Here is a 26,567-nt window from a genome sequence, read left to right as displayed (position 1 = left end):
CCGAAAAAGTGGGCACTTTGAAGTCAAATGTTCTTCGTGCTAAAGAACGTTTGAATCTTCGAACCTAAAAGAAGCAGAAACAACCAAAACGAAATCCAAAACAAGAAGCATCGATCAGGCCGAGGGTTTGTAGCCCCTCGACTTGCTCAGTGGGTGGTTAGAGGGGAAATTATGTTCACAATCACTACTACTTGTTTGAGCCTTGCATATACTCACCACGGTACTCACTTCTAACGGGAACCGTATGAAACCGAAACACCGATAACCGTCGAGAACCAGGGTGGACAACCAAAAGGTTGATTCAATATTTTAGTTTTACTCAAAGGCGAAACCAGAAGGTCTTCTTTGGGAGAACACTCGAAGACGAGGGATGGCGACTCCTTTAGAGTCCGGAGAACGAGATCAAGAATGGTGTACTTGTACTAATTTCGCTCATTATATAGAAACTAGGCTAACGGTTCCTAATTAACATTTTCAACATTTATTCTGACTAACTGAGTTTAACTTAAAGCTAGTGACGTCACTTTATGGGTTTTTCTACTTGCGCTTTTGCTCGGTTTTTGTTGGTGCAGGTCTGGTGGGGAAAGTTTGGCGATCCCGGATGTATATTTCCTCGAAGTAATCGGTGATCTGGCTTTCCTGACAGCTCATAGCGCGACAACCGTCAGCGATGGTAATGGCGCCGGAGCTAGTAATGGCGTTGAGAATGACCATGGACGCTGGAATTTGTAATGGCGTCTTCGATGACAATGGCTTCTCCGATGACAATGACGTCGTTCGATTAATAGTTTTATAATTGCCCTTCGCGGTGAACTTAATTCCGGATTAATCGTCGCTCCTCGCTCGAGACATTGTGAGCCTGCGAAAAGAAACTCCGAACAACGTTCGAAGCCCAAGAATAAAAGGCCCGTTGAGGACCTGCCCAACAGATAATTAGCATAGAGCGCATGTAACTTCTAACCTACACCAACTTTACACCCATATTGATTTTAGAATTTTACCTTTTATAACGTTTTAATTTGTATAAATGTTGTGTATGTCTTCCGTATTTCTATCGGCTTTTTTTATCACTATCTAAAATATATAACTTTTTTTCTATTTTAATAATTATGACATTTTCAATCCTTGACTTACTAAACGTACTAACACAATTTTGCGTAATTTAAGAACTTTTAAATCTCGAACTTTTACTTTCCTAACGTTATCTACAAAAATGAAACACTATTAATACTTTACACCACTTTACTAGAATTAAAATGAAAATACAATTAAACTACAAATACCGCGCGCACTTCTGACTTCTTCAAGCGTTCACATGCGAAAGAATTATTCTGGCACTCTGCCGAGTGAAGATAAATACCGGTAGTATCAAGATAAATGTCATCGTTATCCCAATACTATCAGCTCTGACAATTATGTTATCAAATATTGGCAGCCCTTTTCCTGGCTGCAACCGCCATAGGTGACATATACCGTAACGCAATGTTCACACCGTCATAATGAAACACCCTGGTTGAGTACATGCAACACTTTCCGTGATAAGTGACCCATCCGTCTCAGCCATAAGACTGGACGTGGAAGGCTATCACCCACACTGTGACGGTAATGATCTGAGTTGGGTTCAGGAATCTGGGAACTCGAGCATGTGTCTTCGCTACATTTGGATTGTGGCGGAGCCAACAATTAATCAATGTAACATATGGTTACAATACCCCACTGTCCCCCTCCCAAAATACAAAAAGCTAAATGCAACTTCTTGATTAATTTAGTGTACATTCTATATTTAATAGTTAAAAGGTTGCTCCCTCAATAATTAATTTCAGAAAACTGAAACTATTCTAGGAAAACAGAATACGTCACTTTCAAAAGGTGTTCTAAATACCCATTTCACTCAACGAAGTGGGGAAAGAACTCACCACACCTATACACCGTTTTGGTGAGAGCTATCAGCCATTGATCGAGGATGTTGGCTAAGATATGTCGCGTGTGCTTGAAAAACTGATTATTTTTTCCGATTTCCTATCCACGAATCAAATTCGCGTGCTAAAACTGCGTCGTCGTCGGGAAACTTTCGCGGTGCACCTAAAGCAGTGAGATTTTTTTGTAGCTTTTACCGGTTATCGTATCATTCGACGGTTTTGTGGAAACACTGCTGGGAGAAAGCTTCGCGATGGCAAGACAATTTTTCCGCGTTATTGTTTCTTGTTTCAGGTAAGTGAATCTAGATCGTTTAACCGTCTGCTAGTGCTGACAATATTATCCCGTTCTCGTTTTACCATGCAAAGGTTCCACCCATTGAGGTCCGGACCGCTCAAGGGTTTTCTATTTACTTCCAAAACACTAGTTTTGAAGAATAATGCTATTTTCGTTTCATTTTAGGTTTCTGGCTTCAAATCAGTCACCGAAAAAACACCAATCGGCTTACCCGATTCGTTTTCTAATTCATACGAGCTGGTGCCTACTCTAGCACGGACTATACAAGGAATGTATAATGCATCTAATTTGGCGTTATAGGCTTCCGGAGCGGACGATTGTTTGAAATTCCGGCGGAATACCCTCTGGCCTACACAGTACACAGGAGCCGAGGTCCTCGATCGCAAATTATAGTCCCTAATATGTTTTTCGTGGGCTTTTCGTAAATTTTTTGATACTATAGAGTAAATTTTTGTGTTTAACTCCACTTTCCTTTCCATTCTTTCCTCATCCGACACATCCCTCTCGTCCCTATCTATTCGGTGTTCGTCTGCTCTTTCTACTATTTCATGTCCGAAAAGAACTTTATATGGAGAATAACCGGTCGCGCTATGGGGAGTGTTATTAATGCAAAATTCAATCTCGGATACCCGGGTGTCCCAGATTTTCTGATTTTCTTTAACGTAAGAGCGTATGCACGAGTTTATCGTTCGATTTAACCTTTCGACCGGGTTGGCCTGACTGTGGTGCCTCGAATTGGCCCAATGTTGGATACCATATTTTGACAAAAGAGCTTTGAATTCGACTGATAGAAATGTTGACGCGTTGTCCGTAATTACGTATTCCGGGACCGAGTATCTACGGAACCAAGATTCTTCTAGAATTTTGGTAATTTGGGGCGCGGAGATTCTTTTAACTGGGACCAACAAACACCATTTAGAAAACAGGTCCATCACTACGAGTAAGTGTGCGTTGCCGTTTTTGCTTCGCGGGAGAGACTGAATGAAATCTAGTGCAATGATTTGGAACGGTTTTGTCGTTATGCGCTGTTTACCGGGTTCAGGCATTTGAGAACGATTCGCGGGTTTATTTTGCTTGCAAAGAGTACAGTTCTGTATGTGTTTTCTTACATCTTCAGCCATTTTTGGCCAGAAGTACTTCTTCCTAATTAAAGCTAGCGTTTTCTCGGCACCCAGATGCATTTTATCATCATGTGCTTCAACGAATATTTTTTCTCTAGCCGCGATTGGTACACAAGTTTTCCAAGCAAACCGATAATCGATAGAATTATCTCGCACTGAAACTAATTTTTGCAATATCCCCCGTTCACATCTAAAATCTTTATATTTTTCAGGATTTTCTTGGATTTTCCGTAACATGTTAGAATACCACCCGGTATTATCTGCGGACACCACCATTTCCTCTACGGATCTAGATAAGGCATCCGGGACATAGTTTTCCGAACCTTTTCTGTGCAAAATCGTCATATCGTGGCGTTGAAGGTCCATGCTCCAGCGACACAAGCGAGATGACGTACGCCAACTACTTCGCATTATATATATTAGCGCAGATGCGTCAGTATAAACGGTGAATTTAGATCCTTCGATATAACATCTAAATTTTTCGATTGCCCTAATCACTGCCAGTCCTTCTTTTTCTGTTGCGAAATACCTTTGCTGAGTAGTGCTCAACTTTTGAGAGAAAAATGCTATCGGTTTTTCCGCTCCGTCTAACGTCTGCGTAAGCACACCTGCAATTGCGGTGTCGCTTGCATCACAGTGTATGGTGAAAGGCAATGTGAAATTCGGGTTGGTGAGGATTGGTGCGCTAATCAGGAGTCCCTTAATGTTGACAAAGGCTAATTCTGCCTTATCGTTCCAAACTACGGTTTTTGGTTTATTTCTAAGAAGCTCTGTGAGAGGTTGTGTAACTTCACTATAATCGGCTATGAACCTTCTATAGTAGTTACACATCCCCAAGAACCTTCTTAGAGCTTTGAGAGAAGTCGGTCTTTCGTAATTCACGATAGCGGAAACTCGATCGGGGTTGGGTCTTAAGCCTCCTGGGCCTAAGATATAACCGAGATACGGTACTTCTGCTACACAAAAACGAGATTTATTTATGTTTATCGAGAGATTGGCGGCGTTCAATCGTTTCGCCACCTCTTCTAATAACGACATATGATCCTCAAACGTATTTGAAACCACAATGATGTCATCTAGGTATACAAATACGCTGGGTTCTAATTCACCCCCGCCTAACACTCGATCCATTAGTCTCGATAGTGTTGCAGGGCTATTTATGAGACCGAAAGGCATTCGCGTAAACTGAAATAAACCCCGTCCTAAAACCGAAAACGCCGTATATTTACGAGACCTTGGATGCAAAGGAACTTGTAAAAATGCCTGAGAGCGATCAATAGTACTAATGAATTTTGCTTCGCCGAGTCTACTCAGTATGCGGTCAGCGTGTGGGAGTGGGTAGCAATCCCTGACCGTGCGTTCGTTAAGCTTTCGCGCGTCAAGACACAGACGTACAGAACCATCAGTTTTGTCTACCGGAACCAGGCGTAAAGCCCAGTCACTGTAGGACTTTTCTATAATTTTACTTTGCAGCATTCGGTCCAATTCTGCATTGATTTGATCCTGTCTTCTCGGTGAAGTTGGAAACGGATTGACTCGTGCGGGTGAAAGTTTTTTCGCTTTTTCAGATAACTCTATGCGATGGCTAATCAAGTGTGTCGTGTCTAGGATGTCGTCAGCAGATTTGAATTTGTTTTTAATTGATTCTAGTTTCTGTACCTGATCTACAGACAATTTTATTACAACATCATCGGTGTCAAAGCCGAATTTGTTAGAGACTATCTTGGGTTTTTCACTTAGATCGATTTCTTCAACTTTTGCATGACCTATGGTTGGGCGAATTTCAAAAATTTTCCAGAAATTCATCCCAAGGAGAAGTCGTCTCTTTAGAGAGGGAACTACGAGCGCTTCGACGATTTTGGTAATGTTATTAAAGGTGATAGGAAGATATACTACCCCACATACTGGCAGTCCTTCGCCATTGGCAGTTTTGAGATTAACATCGGTTGGAAATACTTTTAAATTGCACGTTTTTATTAGTTTTTTCGATCCCATACCTAGGATGCTCAAGTGAGCCCCACTATCTAGCAGACCTACTAGTGGCATCCCTAAGACGGTTGTTTTGACGAATGGTCTTTCGTCATTTTCAAGGTGTATAATCGATTCATTAATTTCGTAGTTGGAGGAATGGATGTAATCGGGATCACAAACTTTATTAAGTCCAATGGTTTGCAATCTTTCCCCACAATCCATTTTCGACAGGGACTTTACGAGTTGACTGGCCTGCCCTCGGGGACAGTCTTGTTTGAGTTTTTTTTCGCAGTAAGGACATGATTCGGTATCTACCTCATGAAAACCACATTTTAGACAATATTTATGTCGTGGTCGCACGCACTCACGAGCATGGTGGCCCTTGAGGCGACAGTTAAAACAAAAGCCATCTTTGGGAACTTGATAAGTGTCCACCAGTATTTGTAATCCCCGTGACTGATCCTTTGGAGGATTCGATTTAGAATTTTTCGCATGTTTCGATTCTTCATCTGAGACATTCGCGCGCGATTTGGTGTTATAAAAATTACGTGATTTGAACTGTTCGTTCTCGGGTTTAACTTTCTGTTTCGGTTTCGCGCCGGTTTCGATTTCGTTTACTTGTTTTCCTCGCGGAATGTTCTCCGCTGCATGTGATTGGTATTTATACCAATACGTGGCATCTAACTTTCGACCAAATTTCTTTAAATCGGCCAAATTATCAATTTCCGACGATACCGCATGGCCTTTATACTCCGCGCGCATATTACGGAACACGATTTCGAACTTTTTTCGTTCAGTCATCGGCTTGGTAAGAGAATTGAAAATTTTCTGTATATCCAGAAAATAATCTTGAAATTTTTCGCGGGGACCCTGCTTTCTCGCAATCGCCCGTATTTCATTTGTATGATCATGGTCAGGACTCAAAAATTCTTTCTTGAGTTGCTCCTTAAGCTCATCCCAAGTCGCAAAATCTTCATTTTCGAAACCCGTCATATACCATGTTTTCGCCGGTCCACTAAACAGATGAATCGCTGACCGGAACAATTCTCTGGTGGACATGTTTTCCGATTTCGCGTAAAACTCTACTTCCCGTAAAAACTTCATCAATAACTGTCCATCATCCGAACCGTCGTATTTTAAACGCCAATCCGAAACTGGTCTACTTTTTTCAGATTTTCTCGACCGATAGTTCTGACGACGATATTCTAAATTCCTATTCGATTTACGAGATTTGTGTGTCTCGTCTGACGAGCTACCGGAGTCAATTTCCGACGACGATTGTTGCGAAATTTGTGACACATTCTTCTTTTCATTTTTTCCTAAATTCTTCCTATTTTTATCCTTAGGATCACTCCCCAGGTCTACTTGACTGGACACCTTATCTTTTTTCCCAAAATGAAGCATTTTTCGAACCAACCCATTAGGCATTTGTTGGGGACCAAACCACCAAGGGTATGCACCTGGATGCATCATAAACGGAAGCCAACTGTTTGAAGGCATATTCCCTTCAGTGGGTAATTTATAAACTGATTTTAAATTTCGTTTTAAATGTTTTCCTGGCGTAACGAACTCATCATTATCGTCTTGACTAGACGAACCTGTAGACTTTTGACCGCCGATCAAGTCTTTCGGATCGATTGACAAATTCGTCATCGATTCATTCATTTGGTTTACTAACTCTTGCTGCCCAAGGGGCGAGAATAAAGAAAAATGCATATTATACGCGCCGCGAATACATGCCACTAACGTATCTAAATCTGTTAAATCATCCTCGTTATCCGTATTCTCCGATGCCCGCTTTGCCCGTGCAAAGTAGTGCACCAATCGCGTTTTTAAACTTTCGCGATTGCCATCATAATTTTTGGGGTGAATAAGGTAATCTTTAATTTCCTTAACTTTCGTATCGATAATCTGAATTTCAGAATCTACCGTCAAATCAAGACGATTGTAATCAATATCAAGGTCATTTCCCGATTTTAATTTCTCCTTCAAGCGTCTCGCAAGGGCCGCGCGCGTTTCCGTTTCTGTAAAATCGATTCCGCGGATCGCGAGCTCATACGCGATTTCATCCCTATCCAGGTGATGGACGAGCAAATGTTTGTATTGCATGTCAAATTCAATCTCCATATTCGAAATGTTAGTAGCTTTCGTTCAGAGGACGAAGCAAATTTTAATTAACAGCGTGCTGTTTAATACTCCCTCCGTAGGGATTTTAAGAAAAAAAAACTGTATTGTGGATTTTTAATGTTGGGCGCCAATTTGTAACCCCTCGACTTGCTCAGTGGGTGGTTAGAGGGGAAATTATGTTCACAATCACTACTACTTGTTTGAGCCTTGCATATACTCACCACGGTACTCACTTCTAACGGGAACCGTATGAAACCGAAACACCGATAACCGTCGAGAACCAGGGTGGACAACCAAAAGGTTGATTCAATATTTTAGTTTTACTCAAAGGCGAAACCAGAAGGTCTTCTTTGGGAGAACACTCGAAGACGAGGGATGGCGACTCCTTTAGAGTCCGGAGAACGAGATCAAGAATGGTGTACTTGTACTAATTTCGCTCATTATATAGAAACTAGGCTAACGGTTCCTAATTAACATTTTCAACATTTATTCTGACTAACTGAGTTTAACTTAAAGCTAGTGACGTCACTTTATGGGTTTTTCTACTTGCGCTTTTGCTCGGTTTTTGTTGGTGCAGGTCTGGTGGGGAAAGTTTGGCGATCCCGGATGTATATTTCCTCGAAGTAATCGGTGATCTGGCTTTCCTGACAGCTCATAGCGCGACAACCGTCAGCGATGGTAATGGCGCCGGAGCTAGTAATGGCGTTGAGAATGACCATGGACGCTGGAATTTGTAATGGCGTCTTCGATGACAATGGCTTCTCCGATGACAATGACGTCGTTCGATTAATAGTTTTATAATTGCCCTTCGCGGTGAACTTAATTCCGGATTAATCGTCGCTCCTCGCTCGAGACATTGTGAGCCTGCGAAAAGAAACTCCGAACAACGTTCGAAGCCCAAGAATAAAAGGCCCGTTGAGGACCTGCCCAACAGATAATTAGCATAGAGCGCATGTAACTCCTAACCTACACCAACTTTACACCCATATTGATTTTAGAATTTTACCTTTTATAACGTTTTAATTTGTATAAATGTTGTGTATGTCTTCCGTATTTCTATCGGCTTTTTTTATCACTATCTAAAATATATAACTTTTTTTCTATTTTAATAATTATGACATTTTCAATCCTTGACTTACTAAACGTACTAACACAATTTTGCGTAATTTAAGAACTTTTAAATCTCGAACTTTTACTTTCCTAACGTTATCTACAAAAATGAAACACTATTAATACTTTACACCACTTTACTAGAATTAAAATGAAAATACAATTAAACTACAAATACCGCGCGCACTTCTGACTTCTTCAAGCGTTCACATGCGAAAGAATTATTCTGGCACTCTGCCGAGTGAAGATAAATACCGGTAGTATCAAGATAAATGTCATCGTTATCCCAATACTATCAGCTCTGACAATTATGTTATCAAATATTGGCAGCCCTTTTCCTGGCTGCAACCGCCATAGGTGACATATACCGTAACGCAATGTTCACACCGTCATAATGAAACACCCTGGTTGAGTACATGCAACACTTTCCGTGATAAGTGACCCATCCGTCTCAGCCATAAGACTGGACGTGGAAGGCTATCACCCACACTGTGACGGTAATGATCTGAGTTGGGTTCAGGAATCTGGGAACTCGAGCATGTGTCTTCGCTACATTTGGATTGTGGCGGAGCCAACAATTAATCAATGTAACATATGGTTACAGGTTCGAAAGCTGTACAATACAATTCCTGCTGGAAATTTGAACTGCATAATCATGGACGACGAAACCTACGTAAAACTCGATTACAAATCCTTGCCGGGACCACAATATTATACGGTGCGAGAAGGGCAAGTGTTAAACCAGTCCGCGACATCGATTGAAGTCGAAAAATTTTGTAAGAAAGCAATGGTCTGGCAAGCAAATTGTAGCTGCGGTAAGATTTCGAAACCCTTCATCACCACTGCTTCAATAAACAGTGAAATATACATCAAGGAATGTTCACGGAAACGACTTCTACCCATGATTCGAAGCCACAAGGATCCTGTTGTCTTCTGGCCAGATCTTGCTTCTTGCCACTACTCGAAATCAACAGTAGACTGGTATACGATTTCTACCCATGATTCGAAGCCAGAAGGATCCTGTTGTCTTCTGGCCAGATCTTGCTTCTTGCCACTACTCGAAATCAACAGTAGACTGGTATACTACAAAAAATGTCACTTTCGTCCCAAAAGACATAAATCCACCAAATTGCCCACAACTTCGAACAATTGAGAAATTTTGGGCATTAACGAAGGCAAATCTTAGGAAACATGTCTCGGCAGCCGAAACCATTCAACAGTTCGAAAAAGATTGGAAAAAAGTGTCAAAACTTGTCGACAAGAAGTCTGTACGGAATTTAATGAGGAACGTTCGCAAGAAGGTGCGCCAGCTACTCTACAATGGCTAAGTGGCAAATGTTGAGAATAATTTTCTGTGGTTGTAGTCTAATATATTCAGTATATAGAATAAAATTTGAATATCTAACACTTGTGAATTATTTACAGCGAAATAAAAGTGCGTCCATACTTTCTGAGACAGTCTTTAAAGCGAATCGATTCCTGAAAAAACTGGAAAGTCTGAGTTTTAGTTATCATTAGTTAATTTCAGTTTCAGAGAATTTTCATTCGACTCAGAAAAAATTCAAATCGACGACTTTCTTCGCCCAGCCTGTTAACGGGGCTGGGAAAATCAAGATAAAAAAAAATCAATTTTTAATCGCTATCTAAGATGATCGCTTGTGATCTTCCCCAAAAAAGCTACTGATCTTTCCTTGTCAGGAGTAATTGATGAGTTGATCTTTGAATCATATCGATCAAAATCGATACGGGTCTTTCCTCATAAAAAAGCAGTAGTGATTTTTTCAACTATTATTATATTATGTCATATACACTTAAATTTTATTGCTGAATCTCGGCAAGAATGCCGAGATTTGTACAGTCGAGTGATTGGTAATCGTCTCGGCAAAAATTAGAGGCAAAACTTACTCTACTTTTAAGTGTCTGAAAATAGGAAGTAAATATGTGACACAGTCCGCAGAACATATTTTGATTTTCACTTTTACACATACGCAACCAAATTCCTTAATTTTGTTTATATTGTAACTTGATTTTATTAACACATGAACGAACATTGTTATAGTTAAAACGCATGTAGTGATGAGACAGTTGTTGTTTTCATGTAAATGATAATTTAACTGAAACTGGCAGTGACCCGAGTTTAGTGAGTTTTTTCATATTCTAAGAAATGGATCTCACTCACTTCTCTCAGAACCGACTTCGATTATACCGGCTCTCGTTCTCCGGTCCCGGAAGTATCTATAATAGTGGAATATGAGATTTCACAGAGATAACCTAACTGATCCGAGAACTGTTTCAGTTTTAAAGGTTATACTAGTTTATGCACAAGTTTTATACTTATTGGGCTGTGCTTCTGGAGCATTTCATTTGATTGTCAATTGTGGGAATCGATCCAGCGGCTTCTGAGAAAAACGTGGACACTTTTGTCGTAAATACGATTCCCTTTTCTAAATTTTCTAAAAGAGTGATAAGTTTTTGATCGTGAACATCTCCTGTTGTATCTAACGTATCAACATAATTTTTATGATAAAATTTTCAGTTGTATGTCATAATCTAAAATGATTCAAAATTAAACTTTTCTGAAATGTTTGGTATCAACGCGTGTAACCTTTCACGTATTTTGAAAACTCATAGCTCAGTGATCTGTAGAAGGATTTATATAATCTAACTACCAATAGATTCGACATTTTTGAACTTGAACGTGTATTGCAACATCATTGAAGTGTTTCACTAGTACACTATTTAAAAATCTGTCTAATTTGACCCATGTCAGCACCAGCGAATCAGAACGCGTTCTGAGGAAGAGAGTATCTGCTGCTGTGCAACTGCAGCGGCATAAAAGATTCCATTTCATTCCATTTATCTCATCATCTGAACAGCGATTGTCGAAGCAAAACGTACGGAAGAGCAACATCGAAGACCTAACGTTTTTGGAATGAAGCGAGCGCTGAACAGCAAAATTGTGCCAAAGAACAGTCGCAGCCGGGCACACAACAAAACCACACCAAAGTCCTGTCAGTGGGAGTCAAGTCGTCATGGGAGCACTTCTAATTTAAGTTGTCCGGAATTTGAGTCGGAATTGATTGTGAGTTCCAAATGTATCTTTTCTTTGGAATCCAATTGAAAATCACAATGAATTCGGAATCAAATTTCGGACGAGTTTACCGAGTGTACACGCCAAGAGCCATCTCAGTTCTGTCTAAATGCAGATCCTGTTGGTCGAGACAATTTAAACCCTCTTTTCAGTCCCACAGATCACCATTAGGAATTAATTGAATTTTCTTTATTTCTTACCAAAAGCATCACATTCGAAATATGCCGTGCGAAACAGGCTTGCCACATGTACATCTCCTTAAAAATACATATTTAAAAGTTGCGAAAGGAAATAATTTCTTAGCACTGTAAAAATTCACATTTGTTTAAAGTGTTTTTCTAAATATATTTCATGTTTCTAAACAAAGTAAAAATTGCAGAACATTGTGAATCCGAACGCAAACGAATTCTTCTTCATCAGAAATTCGAAAATTTACGTTCCAAACATTTTTCAGACCGCCCCCCAAAACCTCTAGTACAATTTTTGGAGGATTTTCTTGTAAATCGTTCATCTTCTAAATTTTGGTTTAAATTATGCAATTTCTTCAAAAGTAAATTTCAAACATGTTATTATAGACATAGAAACAGGTTTAAATAACTGTGATCTTTCCTTTCCTCAAATTAATGACGCCAGAACTATTGTAGCTGACGTCATTAAAAGTACTTCTTTGAATAATCATCAAACCATATATGAAAAAGGACTAGTGAAACAATTGCGAGAAAAGCCTGTTTTTTATGTTAAGGCTGACAAGGGAAATAAAGTAGTTATTATGGACAAACAAGATTATGATAACTTGATAACCCAAAAAAAATTATGATGGTCCTTATAGGAAACAAAGAACCGACCCCCTTCCTAAAATTATCAAAAAAGTGGATAAAACTCTTCTCTAATGATATCCAAACTTCGATATCAACCTCAATTACCTCAAAGTTCCTAACCCTTCTTTACCCAAAATAAAAGGACTACCAAAGGTTCACAAACCGGGTAACGAAATACGGGAAATTATTTCTGCAGTAGGAGCCCCTACCCAAAAAATCGCCAAATGGCTAGTAAAAGAATTCCATTCTATGCCAAAAATTTTTTTCAGTAAATCAATACCCAACACACAAGAATTTACGACTCAACTTCAAAACTCTGGTGAAATCGAAGAAGACGAAATAATGGTATCATTCGATGTAACCGCCTTATTCCCAAGTGTCCCGGTGAAGGACTCAATCAATCTATTGGAACAGGTACAGGTACAAGGGGCACCAATGGGTAATCCGCTCTCTCCGTTTTTATGCGAATTGTTTATGGCAAATCTTGAAGAACTTTTGAAGGGGTTATTACCTAATCGCTGGTGGAGATACGTTGATGATATATTCTGTATCGTCAAACGCAATGATTTATCAACTTTCTTACAAATGATTAATTACTTACATGAAAACATTAAATTTACCTATGAGGAGGAGAAAGACAACAGTTTACCTTTCTTAGATATCCTCATTGTCAGAGAGGCAAAACCTTAAATTTCGAGATATACAGGAAGCCAACCAACACGAATCGGGTCATACCAAATACTTCTAATCATTCCCACCAACACAAAATGGCAGTTCAGTATTCAGCAGCATGAACTGTCAATTGAAAAATTTACTAGGTTCTACAAAAGATCCTACGGACAATTTGAAAAAATCTGGGGTATACAAAATCTCGTGTTCTCATTGTGATAAAATATATATTGGACAAACAAAGAGAACAGTAGACATCCGTTTCAAAGAGCACGTCGCTGAAATAGCGAAAGCATCTAAAGAATTAGAGAAAGGACTACCACATCATTTCAAGTCAAAAGTAGCTGAACATGCCTTTTCCGAAGATCATGAACTCACTACCAAGGTCATAAAAATCATAAGACTAATTTTCAACCCATGGAAATTAGACACAGCCGAAAGTTTAGAAATCTTCAAAAATAACTCCATTTCTTTATTAAATCGTGACCAAGGAAATAAGCCCTCCTGGCTATTCAAGTTATTACCGACACATAAGATACAAATAGATTTAGAAAATACTTAATCTCTTAATCTCCCACTTCTTCAGTTTGTTACCCTCCGCTGACAATCAAACTACCGTCCTTCCCGTTTGTTACTAACTGTTTCTTCCCGTTTTTACCCGTTGACAATAAGACATTTCGTATAAAAAGAGCAGCACTACAGCATTCTTTCGAACAAACTTATAAAACTGATACACTGAAGAATGATGTAAATAACATTCTGAAATACGCGTATATGTATTGTAACGTTTGTTATGCTTCAATAAAGCATAGTGACTTTGTGAAAGTGTAACAACGTGACAGTGAAATAGTGTAATTAAATGGTACATAAATAGTGCAACTATACAATATTACAGTTTTATGTTAGTCGTTACCTAAAATTAGAAAAAAGCTGGCGTCTTAGAGCTTAAGCAGTGTGCCTGAAAAAATTATATTATATTATTGGATAAAAAATTCTCTCACGGTTTAGAGACACGAGTTCTTGTAGCATCTTCTACTGGATTGAAAATGTTGTATACAATTTAGAAAAATATCGAGCAGCTTCTGTCAAATTTTCGGCAATCACCAACGATTTTAATAAGCTTAAAAAAACAACGCGTTTTGTCGGTTACGTCACTTATACCACCATATCTCCGAAATCAAAAGTCACAACCATTTGATCTTCGAACTTGATCAATGGCCTAGCAATAGCTTTTAAAAGGGCCTAAAAAAATTTGTTTTTCGAGGTGACTATATCTCGACGTTTCATGCAATTCTAAGACTTTTGACATCAATATTTTTTCTCGATTTCGGAAATTGTATGGGACTACAAAACCTTTTGATTGAATGTAAGTTTCTGAAAATTGAATCTGAGTTAGTGTCATCTTCAAAAAAAGCGAGCCAACAAAAGTGATACGAACGTAATACACACTTATACATACACACTCACAGGCATTCTGTGATCTCGACGAACTGATTCGAATGGTGTTTAAAATTTGGTCCTCCGGCATTTTTTTAGCGCAAGCCCAAAAATTTCCTCAGAGAAGAACAACAATTAGTGTTGGTTTAGTTGCACACAAACAGAAAATAGGATAATTTTTTAGTTTTAATGACATTTACTACAATGTTGTGTACGATAAACAAGTGCCTACTATTGCTACGCTACAGTTTCCAGTACAAATCAACCGACCTTAGCTCACCGATTCCACATGACAAAAGGTATGTATTGGGAAAAATAGATTCTACCCGTCGGCATCCAGCAACGCTAGTAGCAGCGCCTATCTACACCCAATTCAAACCCAAGAGCGTTTGACCGTTGATTTGAGACTCGGGCGAGAGAGCACCATTAATTGATGACAATCGCATAATATTCAGCAGAAAGGCGATGCGCTCGATTGACGCTGTAGCCGGTCGGTCGGTCGGTTGGTACAGGCGAGACAGATTGACCCGGTCCGTCGTGCGTTCAACATCTCGTGGATTTAGTCGGTTTCTGGTCCGGATCACGCTGCCGGCACCGTTGTTGCTTCGTGGAGAGGAAAGCTATACATAGGCGCAAATTGGGATTGGCGCTTCAGTTTGCATTGGACTGTGATTTGAGTAACATGGCCGAAACGGACTTTTGGGGTTTGGTGAGAACTAACGGTACTAAGATCGTTCTAATTTTTGTTGGCTGGGTTTCATCTGGGATCAGTATCACTAATCGGTTCTGGTTAGCCGTTCGGTTTTGCCAGACAGTAGTGTCGTTTTGAATTGTGCTGTGCGTTGATTGTCGTGTGGAGTTGTGTGGTCGTTGTTGGAGTTCTAATGAAATGATGGCGTTCGCATTGAAAAACAGTAGAACAGAACAGAACAATACAGCATACCGGAGCAGTATGATTGTAGGCTTTCGGAATCCATAGGCAGTCTGTGATCTTCAGCTGAATATCAGAGAAGAGAATGCTTAACTTAATTCAAAAAATGACAAGATTGAAAAATAAAGTGGTTTAACTATTGCCGCGGTAAAGTAGTGTACGTGCTCCTTTTGGGGGATACAGCTATGTACGGGTTATCATAAGATGTGCTTAATTTGACCAATGGGTGACCAGTTCTATCCAGTATGCAAAGTGACTTCGAATAAATACAAAACTGTATCGCTGCAAAGCAGAAGGAAATAATGGCAACGAATATAAGCATCGCATGTATTGACTGCAAGAGTAGCAACGGATACTGTCGTTGTGTTTGAACACGTACACATTCACTATACCGATTCCAAGTTCTGAGGTGTGATGCTAGAAACTCAACTTATGATATTTGGTCGCGAACAGCAGCGACGATCTCGCGATCTTTTGTGTTCCTATTTTACACAGAAAACTCTCGCTACAAGTAGGTCCCCACTTTACAAGTGCTTAGATATACAAGTGACGGTAAGCACAATGCAAAGCCACAAACTTCCGAGTGCGACCGAGGCCAGGAAGAGTATAATAAGTTATTTATTCGATAAAAAGATGCTGAATTCAACAACAATCAGGTTCAATTAATCCCGTTGGATGCTTAACAACTAGGTAGCACTTTTAGCATCGCTAACGCCGAAGACATTTGGTTCATTACAATCTATAGCTGTCTACAGCAGTTCGCGTGCCATGAATGAAATTTGAAGACAAATAGTATTACTAGTACACAGTTGAAATATGCCTGCACCAAAAGGTAGATTGATTACAGGGGGCAGGACGAGCGACACGAGGAAAACCGTATAATAGGCCATCTTCAGATTGGTAGCGAAAATTTGCTCAACACACATCGCGCGGTACTTCAGCAAGATCATTCTCCGTTCGTTCGCTTCTTTCCTTTCGCTTCTATACTCATATTTTTATTGGTTGGAATATGGGTTTAATTGAATTAAAGTGATATATTTTGTGATGTGTGCATATGTATGACCCCAGTAAAAAGACCCGTGAAGAGCTACGGAAGAATCAGTCAGTCAGTCAGTCATCCGTTCTGATCTATTCACTGGCCTCTGAAGGCGGTTCCTATCAATAGAAGTTGCAGGTTAACGGCAGTAGCGACTTCTTGACCCCGTCATATTTGAACAAAAGATGAATCAATTGCCAACTGAAGTCTACCGAACAAACGGCAAGAAATTTTCTTTTACTCACCGAAAAGATTATCTGATGATGAATGTCATTCGGAAGCTAGACTCCTCAAAAACATTTCTCATCATTATTTCTAATTCTCTAATCTCATAACCAGTGCATTCTTCCACAACGATCCTGAAGCGAATCACATGTTGATTATGGAGCCGCATGGCAGTTTTTGTTTCTTTTAAAAATCATGCGGTAATTACCCGACCCGTACCCGTACCCGACGGGTTTTTGGTCGGGTCCGGGTAAAAATTTTTATTTCCAATCGGGTATGGGTAAAAAATTTTACTGCTCACTCGGGTACCCGGTAAATTTTTTTTTTGATCGATTACCCGACCATCTGTACTTTACATAAATATGTTTACACGTTGACGAGAATTTTTTATTGCAAAACAGTTCTTCCAAAAAAATCAACAATTTGATTCAAGGGGTTTTGACATTCGCGCCTAGGACCAGACCTGACAACTGGCATCTTTTTCCAGAAAAACATTTCTTTTCTTCATTTAAAAATAAACGATCACATTATAGTTACGTGAAAAGTTATTTGAATATTTTCCACCCTACTTTTTTTTATAATGTAGTGTAGTACTCATATCACATTTAGATACCAGCAACTGTTATTTTATTATATTGGTTGAAGATTTTCTCAAATTTTCATATAAATCATTAGGATTCTTACCATAAAAACATTTATTTCAGAAAAACTTCAAAAACAAAACAAAACAAACCAAACAAAACGGACATATTTGACAGATGAATTTAAATCAAAATCATAATCCATTTTGCTTTGTAGTAAAAAATTCTAACCAAAAAAAATTTCTCTCGTATATTCAAACTACTTACACTTGAAAGACTCACTGTTCACCATTTTCAAAATTGAATTTTTCACACCGGGAATACATTATTTGATGTTTGGTCAATTCACGTAAACAAACTTATGATACTCTATTCATTTTAGGGGATGTTCGCATAACATTCATTTTCGTCACGTATAATATTCAATTAGACATTTGTAACCATTTTACGTGATTCGAATGTGAATTTTTATTTGTGTGTCAAGATAATGAGCACATTTACTTGTGGTTCTAAAGAATTGAATCAAAAGTCGCACTATTTCGTAAAAACCATACCTACCCAAAATTGAATACAACGGGTATTACGACATTTTGGGTAAATATGCTTCTCGAAAAATTTGTGGAAAGTACCAAAGCCATTGGAAATCTATTCATGTTTCACAGTGTATTTATATGTTTAAATGTAAACAAGCATTTTAATGTATTTTACTTACCAACTAGAGCCTGATACGGCTCGCTATCTAAAACACTTTTTTTTTCCATCCTGAATTTTGGTAAAATTTTTATTACTCATTCGGGTCGGGTACGGGTACAGGCAATTTTCAATCAGGTATGGGTAAAATTTTTTACATGTTATCGGGTACCGGTCGGGTACGGGTATTTTTTTTAAATTTTTGATCGGGTACGGGTAATTTTTTAAATTTTTTATCGGGTGTCGGTAAATTTTTGTGCTGATCACTCGAGTACGGGTCGTGTTCGGGTATAAGAATCTCTATACCCGACCATCTCTAGCGGTAATGAGTGTTTGATGCACAGAAATTTATCTTCATTTTAGCTTTATATCCATAGCATATGTTGAAAAACTTGCAAAAAATCAGACCTATTTGTACTCAAAATCACATTGAATTGTGCAATAAATAAATTGTCAAAAACAAATGTAGAAAAGATGAAAAGAAACTTGTTCAAATTTTTTTTATCAGTTTTTCGGTCGTTTTCGTGTTTGCTACTTTTTTTAAAATGTATTATTCATTGCAATATCTGTTAAATTTAAATTGTTGACAGTTAAGTGGTTATAACTATTAAGAGATCATTTGCTTCTGCAATGAAGTGATTTATTTTTGTATACCCTTATTGAACATAACTCAAAATTGAGTGACACATCACTCAAATTCATTAAAAGTGCACGTACTCTAAACTTGAGTTCCACTTATCTACTCATTTTCAAAACTTGAGTAATTTTTACTCAAAATAAGAAAAAAATATTTTGTTCAAAATTTGAGTAAGTTCAACTCAAAATTGCAGTTCCTTGCTCTCAAAATGAAGAAACTTTTCTTCGTTATTTTTATATACAGTTATTCTTCTTTCTTTTGAATGCGCAAAATAGTGATTCAAAACCGTTTCCTTTTGAACGGTTTGGAGTCAAAATTGAATTATTTTGATATCCTTATGTTGGGCTTTTCACTAAGCATAACTGAAACCACAAAACATCGATGATTGACGTTGATTCATGTTTTCAGAACCGGATCTAGAAACGGCAATGGAAAACGACGTATTCTTGCATTCTTTATTTCTATGAGAATATTCCGAGAATGAAAACGCTCTGAACTGCGAGAAGTATTTTTTTTCACTCAAATGTTCAAAAACTCAACGCTTACTCTAATGTATGAATAAATGCGAGAGAACTCATAACAACGAGTTCACTTTACTCAAATCCATACTCAAATTTTGACATATTGTTCCAGTTTATGAATTTGAGTAATCGCAACTCAAACCATGATTTATGTTCAAAGAGCGTGTAGGGAAAATGGATTTATGTACTACACTCTTAAAAAAAATTAAATTTACGCTTGACGTAAGTTCAAGCATACCGGTGATGACACAATATTACATCTACTAACATGGAAAAATAAATTTTGAGTCTGTATCGATGTATGTTTCAGCAAAATTAACAGTGAAGTTAATGATACGTGTGTGTAATTTACTAACTACACTAATAAAAATCGATACGTTGGGATGAAGTGTTCTACACTTAACTTCGCCGCATATGACTGGGCACTTGGAATGCAAATGTAAATCACTTCAAATCTTATTTAAGTGCAATCATATTGAAACCTATAGATAATTCCATAAATCAAACAGCAAATAAAGACTGTCCCAGAAAGTATGGACGCACTTTGATTTCGCTGTAAATAATTCACAAGTGTTACATATCCAAATTTTATTCGATATACTGATAATATTAGATTACAACAACAGAATATTATTCTCAACATTTGCTACTTAGCCATTGTAGACTAGCTGGCGCACCTTCTTGCGAACGTTCCTCATTAAATTCCGTACAGACCTCTTGGCGACAATATTTGACACTTTTTTCCAATCTTTTTCGAACTGTTGAATGGTTTCGGCTGCCGAAACATGTTTCCTAAGATGTGCCTTCGTTATTGCCCAAAATTCCTCAATTGGTCGAAGTTGTGGGCAATTTGGTGGATTCATGTCTTTTGAGACGAAAGTGACATTTTTGGTAGTATACCATAAAACAAAGCCTTGGTATTACATTCCTGTAGCGGAATTTGAACTTCTGTTTCAACAGACTTCGCTGCCGATTCAGAGTGTACAGAACCATTGCATGGCTAGTGCTACGATTCTACTGACACTCCGAATCCTTCCAGGTCGGGCCTCCAACATACGACTACTGGTTTGTAAGACCAGCGCCCTATGTATTGAACCGCCAACATGACCAGAAGATCTGACCAGAAGACAACAGGATCCTTGTGGCTTTGAATCATGGAAAGAAGTCGTTTTTGTAAACATTCCTAGATGTATATTTCGCTGTTCATTGAAGCAGTGGTGATGAAGGGTTTCGAAAACTTAACGCAGCTACAAATTGCTTGCCAGACCATAGCTTTCTTCCAAATTTTTCGACTTCAATCGATGTCTCGGACTGGTTTAACACTTGCCCTTCTCGCACCGTATAATATTGTGGTCTCGGCAAGGATTTGTAATCGAGTTTCACGTAGGTTTCGTCGTCCATGATTATGCAGTTCGAATTTCCAGCAAGAATCGAACAGCTTTAAAACCCTCGGTTTCGATCGATGCTTCTTGTTTCGGACTACGTTTTGGTTGTTTCTGTTTCTTATAGGTTCGAAGATTCAAACGTTCTTTAGCATGAAGAACATTTGACTTGGAAGTGCCCACTTTTTTGGCCACATCCCGAACTGCAACCTTCTTGTTTTGCTCGAACGCCTTTAAGTATACGTTTATCCAACTGAGGGTTAGCTGGACCTTTTTTCAACCCGTTTTCGGTTCATCCTCAAAGGTGTTGTCCTCACCGAACTTCCTGATTGCATTTCGCACGGCTTTTTCACTTACTCCTTCCATTTTTTCTATCTTTCTCAGTGACAGTCCGCGTTCTGTGCACCATTTGTACACAATTTTTCGACGTTATTCTGCTGAAAGTCAACGCATTTCGAAACAAACTAATGAAAACGAATAATCAACTGCACAAGTGCTTAGAGAAGAATGTAAACAACAGGACGCAGCTATAAAAATTGACAGATTCTGAACCATTGCGAAATGGCAGCGGTTTTTGGTTGCTTCCATACTTTCTGGGACAGTCTTTATATTTCAAACGTATTTCACTTATGGTTCAATTCAATCTTTTGACAAAAAGGTTTTGGTCCAAAATCATTTCTTTTTAGCGTCATTTTAACAAAAACTGAATTGAACTGACAGTCTTACTCATCCACGTCCAATGGATGAGTATTTTGTGAGAAGATATCTAATACTTTAATATCCCTTATATCCAAAGATGTCTTCTTTAACACTGATCATTTCAATTTTCTTCACGTTTCGCCTTCGACTCATCATTGATTAAAACATTTCAAATTGAACTGCCATCTCCACCTAGCAGTTCAATTTAAATCGCTAAGCAGACGCAAAGTTTACACTATTTATGTAAAGACTTTACGGGTATTGAACCGAAATGCAATATTCTTTCTGGTGACTCGAACGCAGTGGCGTATCTAGGAAGATTTGAGCTCAGGACAAATCTTGATTTGCCGCCCCCATCGTTGATTTAGTGGGCAAAAGAATTGATATGCCCCTCTCTAGTTACGCCACTGCTAGAACGAAAGCAAGGGAATTTTTGATTTTAAAAACCATTTTTAATTTAAATTTTCTTCACGTTTCGCCTTCGGCTCATCAGTGATTAAAGCGGTTCAAATTGCACCGGTTTAAATTGAAATACTAGACGGAAATGGCAGTTCAATTTGAACTGCTTTAAGCACTGATGTGTTGAATACGAAACTAGAAAAAAATTGAAAATATATGCTTTTTTATACAAATTATGATTCAAAGCCGCAATTTTTGTTTGTCCCCCTAAATTGTGCATCCGGGCCACTATGCATTGCAATTTCAGTTCGTTTGACGTAAAGTCGCCATATAACTAAGGTCAGATTTTGCAATGATTGAGTGGAACCATATATTGGAGAAGCCAAATGAATGAAAAACTTAACAGAGAAGATTTTGTTTTGGAAAGAAGATACGCTCAGAGACAGGACTCGAATCTTAGAGACAGGACTGCTGTCTTATGCATTCCGTGCATACGCGCTACCATTTCGCCACCCTGAACCTTGTAATAGACACAACTCTGAAACACGGCAAGGCATGATAGATTGTACATCGAACATCAAACACTAGTCTTCTCGCTCTATACCTATTTTCCGCTCAAGCACTGAATAGGAGAGTGTATTTATAATCGCTTGTTTTTCATACATTTGGCTTCTACAAAATATGTTTACACTCAATCATTGCAAAAACTGATGAAGAATGTTCCACTAGAGTAAATTTGTTGTGATCCCTGGCTTCGTACTGGCAAGAAAATCTTGTTCTTTGTCTCTAATGAAAAAAGTTGTTCAAGTTTTTTTTAATATTCAAGAAGATAATCCACTACCTTGGTCAATACCTTACGAAATAGATAAAGATTTTTGTCGATTGGTTCAATTGCTTGTCTATCGTGTGAAAGGAATAGAAACAAAGTTCTGATAAAACGCGCTTAAAAGATAAGGCGTTTCACAGGAATGGCTGAGCGCGATTGAATTCAAATAGGCATATATTAGAAAATATTTGACGTACCTTATGATAAAAAAAGAACCGGAATTTTCATTTTAAAATTCCCGCGCTTGTCCAATCGGTAAACTTTTATTCTCTCAACGTTGGCAACACTTTTATACACATTCTGTCAAATTTTGACGCATATCGTACGATTAGTTTTTGTTTGGCGTCTATACAAAGAAGTTGAAAAATTTTCGTGTGGCGATTTTTATAATGGATGAAAATTTAGAACAACGTGCGTGCATCAAATTTTGTGTTGCAAATGGATTTAAGTGTTCCGAAACGTTGAAAATGTTAGAAAAGGCCTTTGGTGAATCGTGTCTAGGAAAAACACAGGCATACTAGTGGTATAAACGCTTCAAAGGTGGTCGTACAAGCTTGGATCATGATGAGATCCCTGGCCGCCCAACAACATCTGTTACTGAAGAAAACATTGAATCGGCGAAGCAAATCGTGTTTCAAAATCGTTCTGTACCGATTAGAGAGATTGCTGTGTTGTTGGGCATCTTTTATGGATCAGCCGAACACATTTTAACTGATGCTTTGGGTTTGAAACGCGTCGCTTCTCGACTGGTGCCAAAAAAGCTGAATTTCATTCTATGCGCCGGCTCACACAGCGTTGGTTGTGTCGCAGTTTTTGGCCAAAAACTCAACCAATATCATCAATCAAGCACCGTAATCTCCAGATATGGCCCCGTGTGACTTTTTCCTCTTCCCTAGACTCAAATTGCCATTGCGGGGAACGCGTTTTGAGACCATAGAGACCATAAAAGAGATTTCACTGCGTGAACTAAAGGCCATACGTTCGGCGGCCTATAAAACTTGTATGGAAAATTGGATCAAGCGTTGGCATGCATGTATTGCCGCAGGAGGAGAGTACTTTGAAAGCGATAATAAAGAAATTTATTAAAAATTGAAATTTTGCGTTTCACCTTTTTTTATAAATATAAAAAATAGGTATAGAATTCGCTCAAACTTTAGAAAAATTTTCCGAGGCCCGGAGGGCCGAATGTCATATACCAATCGATTCAGCTCGACGAACTGAGCAAATGTCCGTGTGTGTATGTGTGTGTGTCTGTATGTGTGTTGTCAACTAAGAGGTCGAGATCTCAGAGGCTGGACCGATTTTGATCAAACTAGTCGCCAATGAAAAGTCTTCCCGTCACCCAGAACGCTATTAAATGGTTTTGAGATCGGATGTTTACTTTTTGAGTTATACGAAGTTTTATGTCAAAATTATCATTTTTGACAGTATCTGTCACAATTGACCTTGAAAACAGAATATATTTTCAGACTTAGATTCCGCACGGTAATACCTATTCAACAAGCCATAGATTGTTAAAATCCGTCCACTTTTAACGGAGATATCGAAATTTTTGTGTAAGCGACTTTTTCCCCTATTCCAGCAGTAGAAGTTTTGAGCGCTGGCTGGCAAAGAAATGCTTGGGAGCAACATGAAACACGATTTTTTATAGTGTTACATACATTTGTTTCTAAGTACCCAAAAGACTGTGTACAGCATGCTATTTTGCCTCGGAACGATTTTAGCACGGTTCGTTTTTGGTAACATAATTGTTCGAACATGACATAAATAAACTAGATGATGGCAGCATTTTCGAGTTGATAACAATTCCATAATTATATTGATTTAAACTACTTACAGCAATAAATGCTACATAACAGCCATATACCATTCGAATCAGTTCGTCGAGATCAGCAAATGCGTGTGTGACAAATAATTTCACTCAATTTTCTCGGAGATGACTCAACCGTTTCCTACAAACTCAGATTTATATGAAAAGTCGTATGCTCCCAAACAAGGTCCCTGAATTACGTTTGGTTCCGACCTCTGGTTCCGGAGCTACAGGAGGACGTATAAAACGAGATTAAAATTGTGTAACTCATTTTTCTCGTAAATGGCTGAACCGTTTTAAGATTCAAATGAAGTCTAAGAATTATCTAAGATTCAAATGAAAAGTCTTTAGATTCTATAAGACATCTTGCTTTTCAGTCAGATCCAACTTCCGGTTTCGGGGATACAGGGTGATGAGTATAAAAATGTTTATTTAACATAAATTAATCGGGTTTATCGGGTTAGCAGATTTGGATAGTCGATAACTAAATAAACTTATTTCATTTTTGGTTGTATTCAGTTTTCGTTTCGAAAAGCACCCAAAAATTTATTTCGCACTACGATTTCTCAAAAATGTCTACATTGATTTTCGAACATTTTTAAACAAATGTAAAGTATACAGCTACTCAGGTGAATTTGTCTGACTTCGGCTACACCGAATTTTGAATTCCGGTTCCAGTATCGAATCGTTTCTCAAAGCTCAATCGTTTTCTCAAAAAAAGCCAAATCGAATTTCAAACACTAAAATTCAATTTAAAATAAATAGAATTTTATCCAATTCTGGAATTGTAGAAGGATGCATTTTTAAAATTCTAAGCGATATAGAAGATGACAATCCGAAAAGCTTTAAAATTGGACTCAAAAATATTGCAATTTATTCGCCATACGAATCGGTTTGGATTATGGCCATACGAATCGGTTTGGATTATGTTGATTCCTGAATACCGGCTCTGCACGGAACGACCGAAATTAGCTCCACGCCTAATTCGTATTACTGTTTTTGAATTAGTTGATTTTAACAACAAAATTTCCAAAATAACTATAAAATTAGTTAAAATTGAGAATTTACTTTGCTGAAAAAACTCTTAGTTTTAGAGAATGTGTTTAGTTGGTGAATATCCTGGACTCAAACCAGCAATATTTCAATCCAACACGAAATTCTCTTTGACAACTAATTTTGTTATTAAAATCAGAAAATTTGTTTCTATTTATCTATCACCATCATTACTGAAGGACAGCACAAAAAAAACAAAACTGAAATGGGTATTATTAACAAGTTTATTAGCCAAAAACTCATGAGAAGTGTCAAAGCAAAACAATCCATTGAAAAGCTAAAAAGGACAGTCTTATTGAAACTGCTTGAACATTGTTTTGATGTTTTTCGCATGTGTTCGATATATCTTTATTTAAATTTCTAAACCGATATGTAAAAATGTCGTAAACTGTTAGTGGAAATCGTATTTATTCAAAATTTGTGCGCACTTGAAGCGATTGTGCGTAATAATGTTTTTACGCGGAACAGTGAAGTGAATTTCGAATGTTTCACTCTAATTGTGATGAAGTTTTTTTGTATCTTCAAACCTTCCGAGCTGCGCCGTCCGGTGTACTATTTGTATTCGGTTTTTGTTTTCCGAGTGCTCAAAGTTTTCAGTGAGAATGAAGAAACAGTGATTTAGAAGAAAAAAAATTCAAAAAGATGTTTACGTTTCGTTTATGTCTTTTTCTCCAACACAACATCGTATTTATACCTGCCAATATAGAAAAGACAACCGCGTCTGAATTTTTTTCGGCAGTAGTGTGCCATCTAGTGGCTAGTAGTCATTAAGGTGTTACCGTTTCGGTGACAGGGCGCCATATAGCTGCAGATTGCAGAAGCCAATTCAACCATTCATATTGGTTGAAAACAACATTATATTTCTTTAATTCAACTAAAAAAATAGTTGACTGGATATGAAGTGTGCCTTAGCTAAGAAATGACAGTACGTTTAATTTGTGAATTCAACTAAAAAAAATAGTCATTTCAACAAATATTTTATTATTATTAAGGGAATGAGAATAAAAAATCTAAATCAGCAAAAGTAAGATTTTTTTAGTTGTCTCAAAAAATAACTAACTAAAATCAGCACATCAACTAAATTTTTCGCGAAAATGCTGATTTCGGTCGTTCCGTGTGGAAGTACCTTAAATTACCGTAAACTCTAAAGTGGAAATTACTTCGACTTATCATGGAATGTTTAATCGATTGGTACACTTTTAGATTCAAATTCGATCCG

General features: G+C 38.0%; 1 protein-coding gene and 1 long non-coding RNA gene across 5 annotated transcripts in view; one reads left to right on the top strand and one right to left on the bottom strand.

Annotated features, from left to right (window-relative positions):
- Positions 1-7,563: 7,563 nt before the first annotated feature.
- LOC131436524 (uncharacterized) lies at positions 7,564-9,134 on the bottom strand. Of its 2 annotated transcripts, XR_009230638.1 has the most exons (4): positions 8,705-9,134; positions 8,573-8,643; positions 8,440-8,512; positions 7,564-8,356 (listed from the first exon to the last, which is right to left on the bottom strand). It is a non-coding gene; the product is annotated as an uncharacterized LOC131436524 (long non-coding RNA). The 2 variants fall into 2 exon arrangements; XR_009230637.1 differs by having other exon boundaries at positions 8,573-9,134.
- Positions 9,135-15,039: 5,905 nt separating this feature from the next.
- Positions 15,040-26,567, top strand: part of LOC131434609 (sodium/potassium/calcium exchanger 5) — a 68,773-nt gene continuing 57,245 nt past the window's right edge. Inside the window, exon 1 of one of the 3 annotated variants that reach the window (XM_058601493.1) lies at positions 15,040-15,280. In XM_058601493.1, the coding sequence (XP_058457476.1) occupies positions 15,241-15,280 (40 nt within the window). In that variant the 5' untranslated portion in view covers positions 15,040-15,240. Of the gene's footprint in view, positions 15,281-16,023; positions 16,042-26,567 lie in introns of those variants that run through there. The other 2 variants (XM_058601492.1, XM_058601494.1) reach the window with 2 other exon arrangements.

The sequence above is a fragment of the Malaya genurostris genome, chromosome 3 (genome assembly GCF_030247185.1).
Source record: "Malaya genurostris strain Urasoe2022 chromosome 3, Malgen_1.1, whole genome shotgun sequence".
Classification (NCBI taxonomy): domain Eukaryota; kingdom Metazoa; phylum Arthropoda; class Insecta; order Diptera; family Culicidae; genus Malaya; species Malaya genurostris.
The sequence above is the reverse complement of the archived record's forward strand: the minus strand, read 5'-3'. Positions and strand labels throughout refer to the sequence as shown.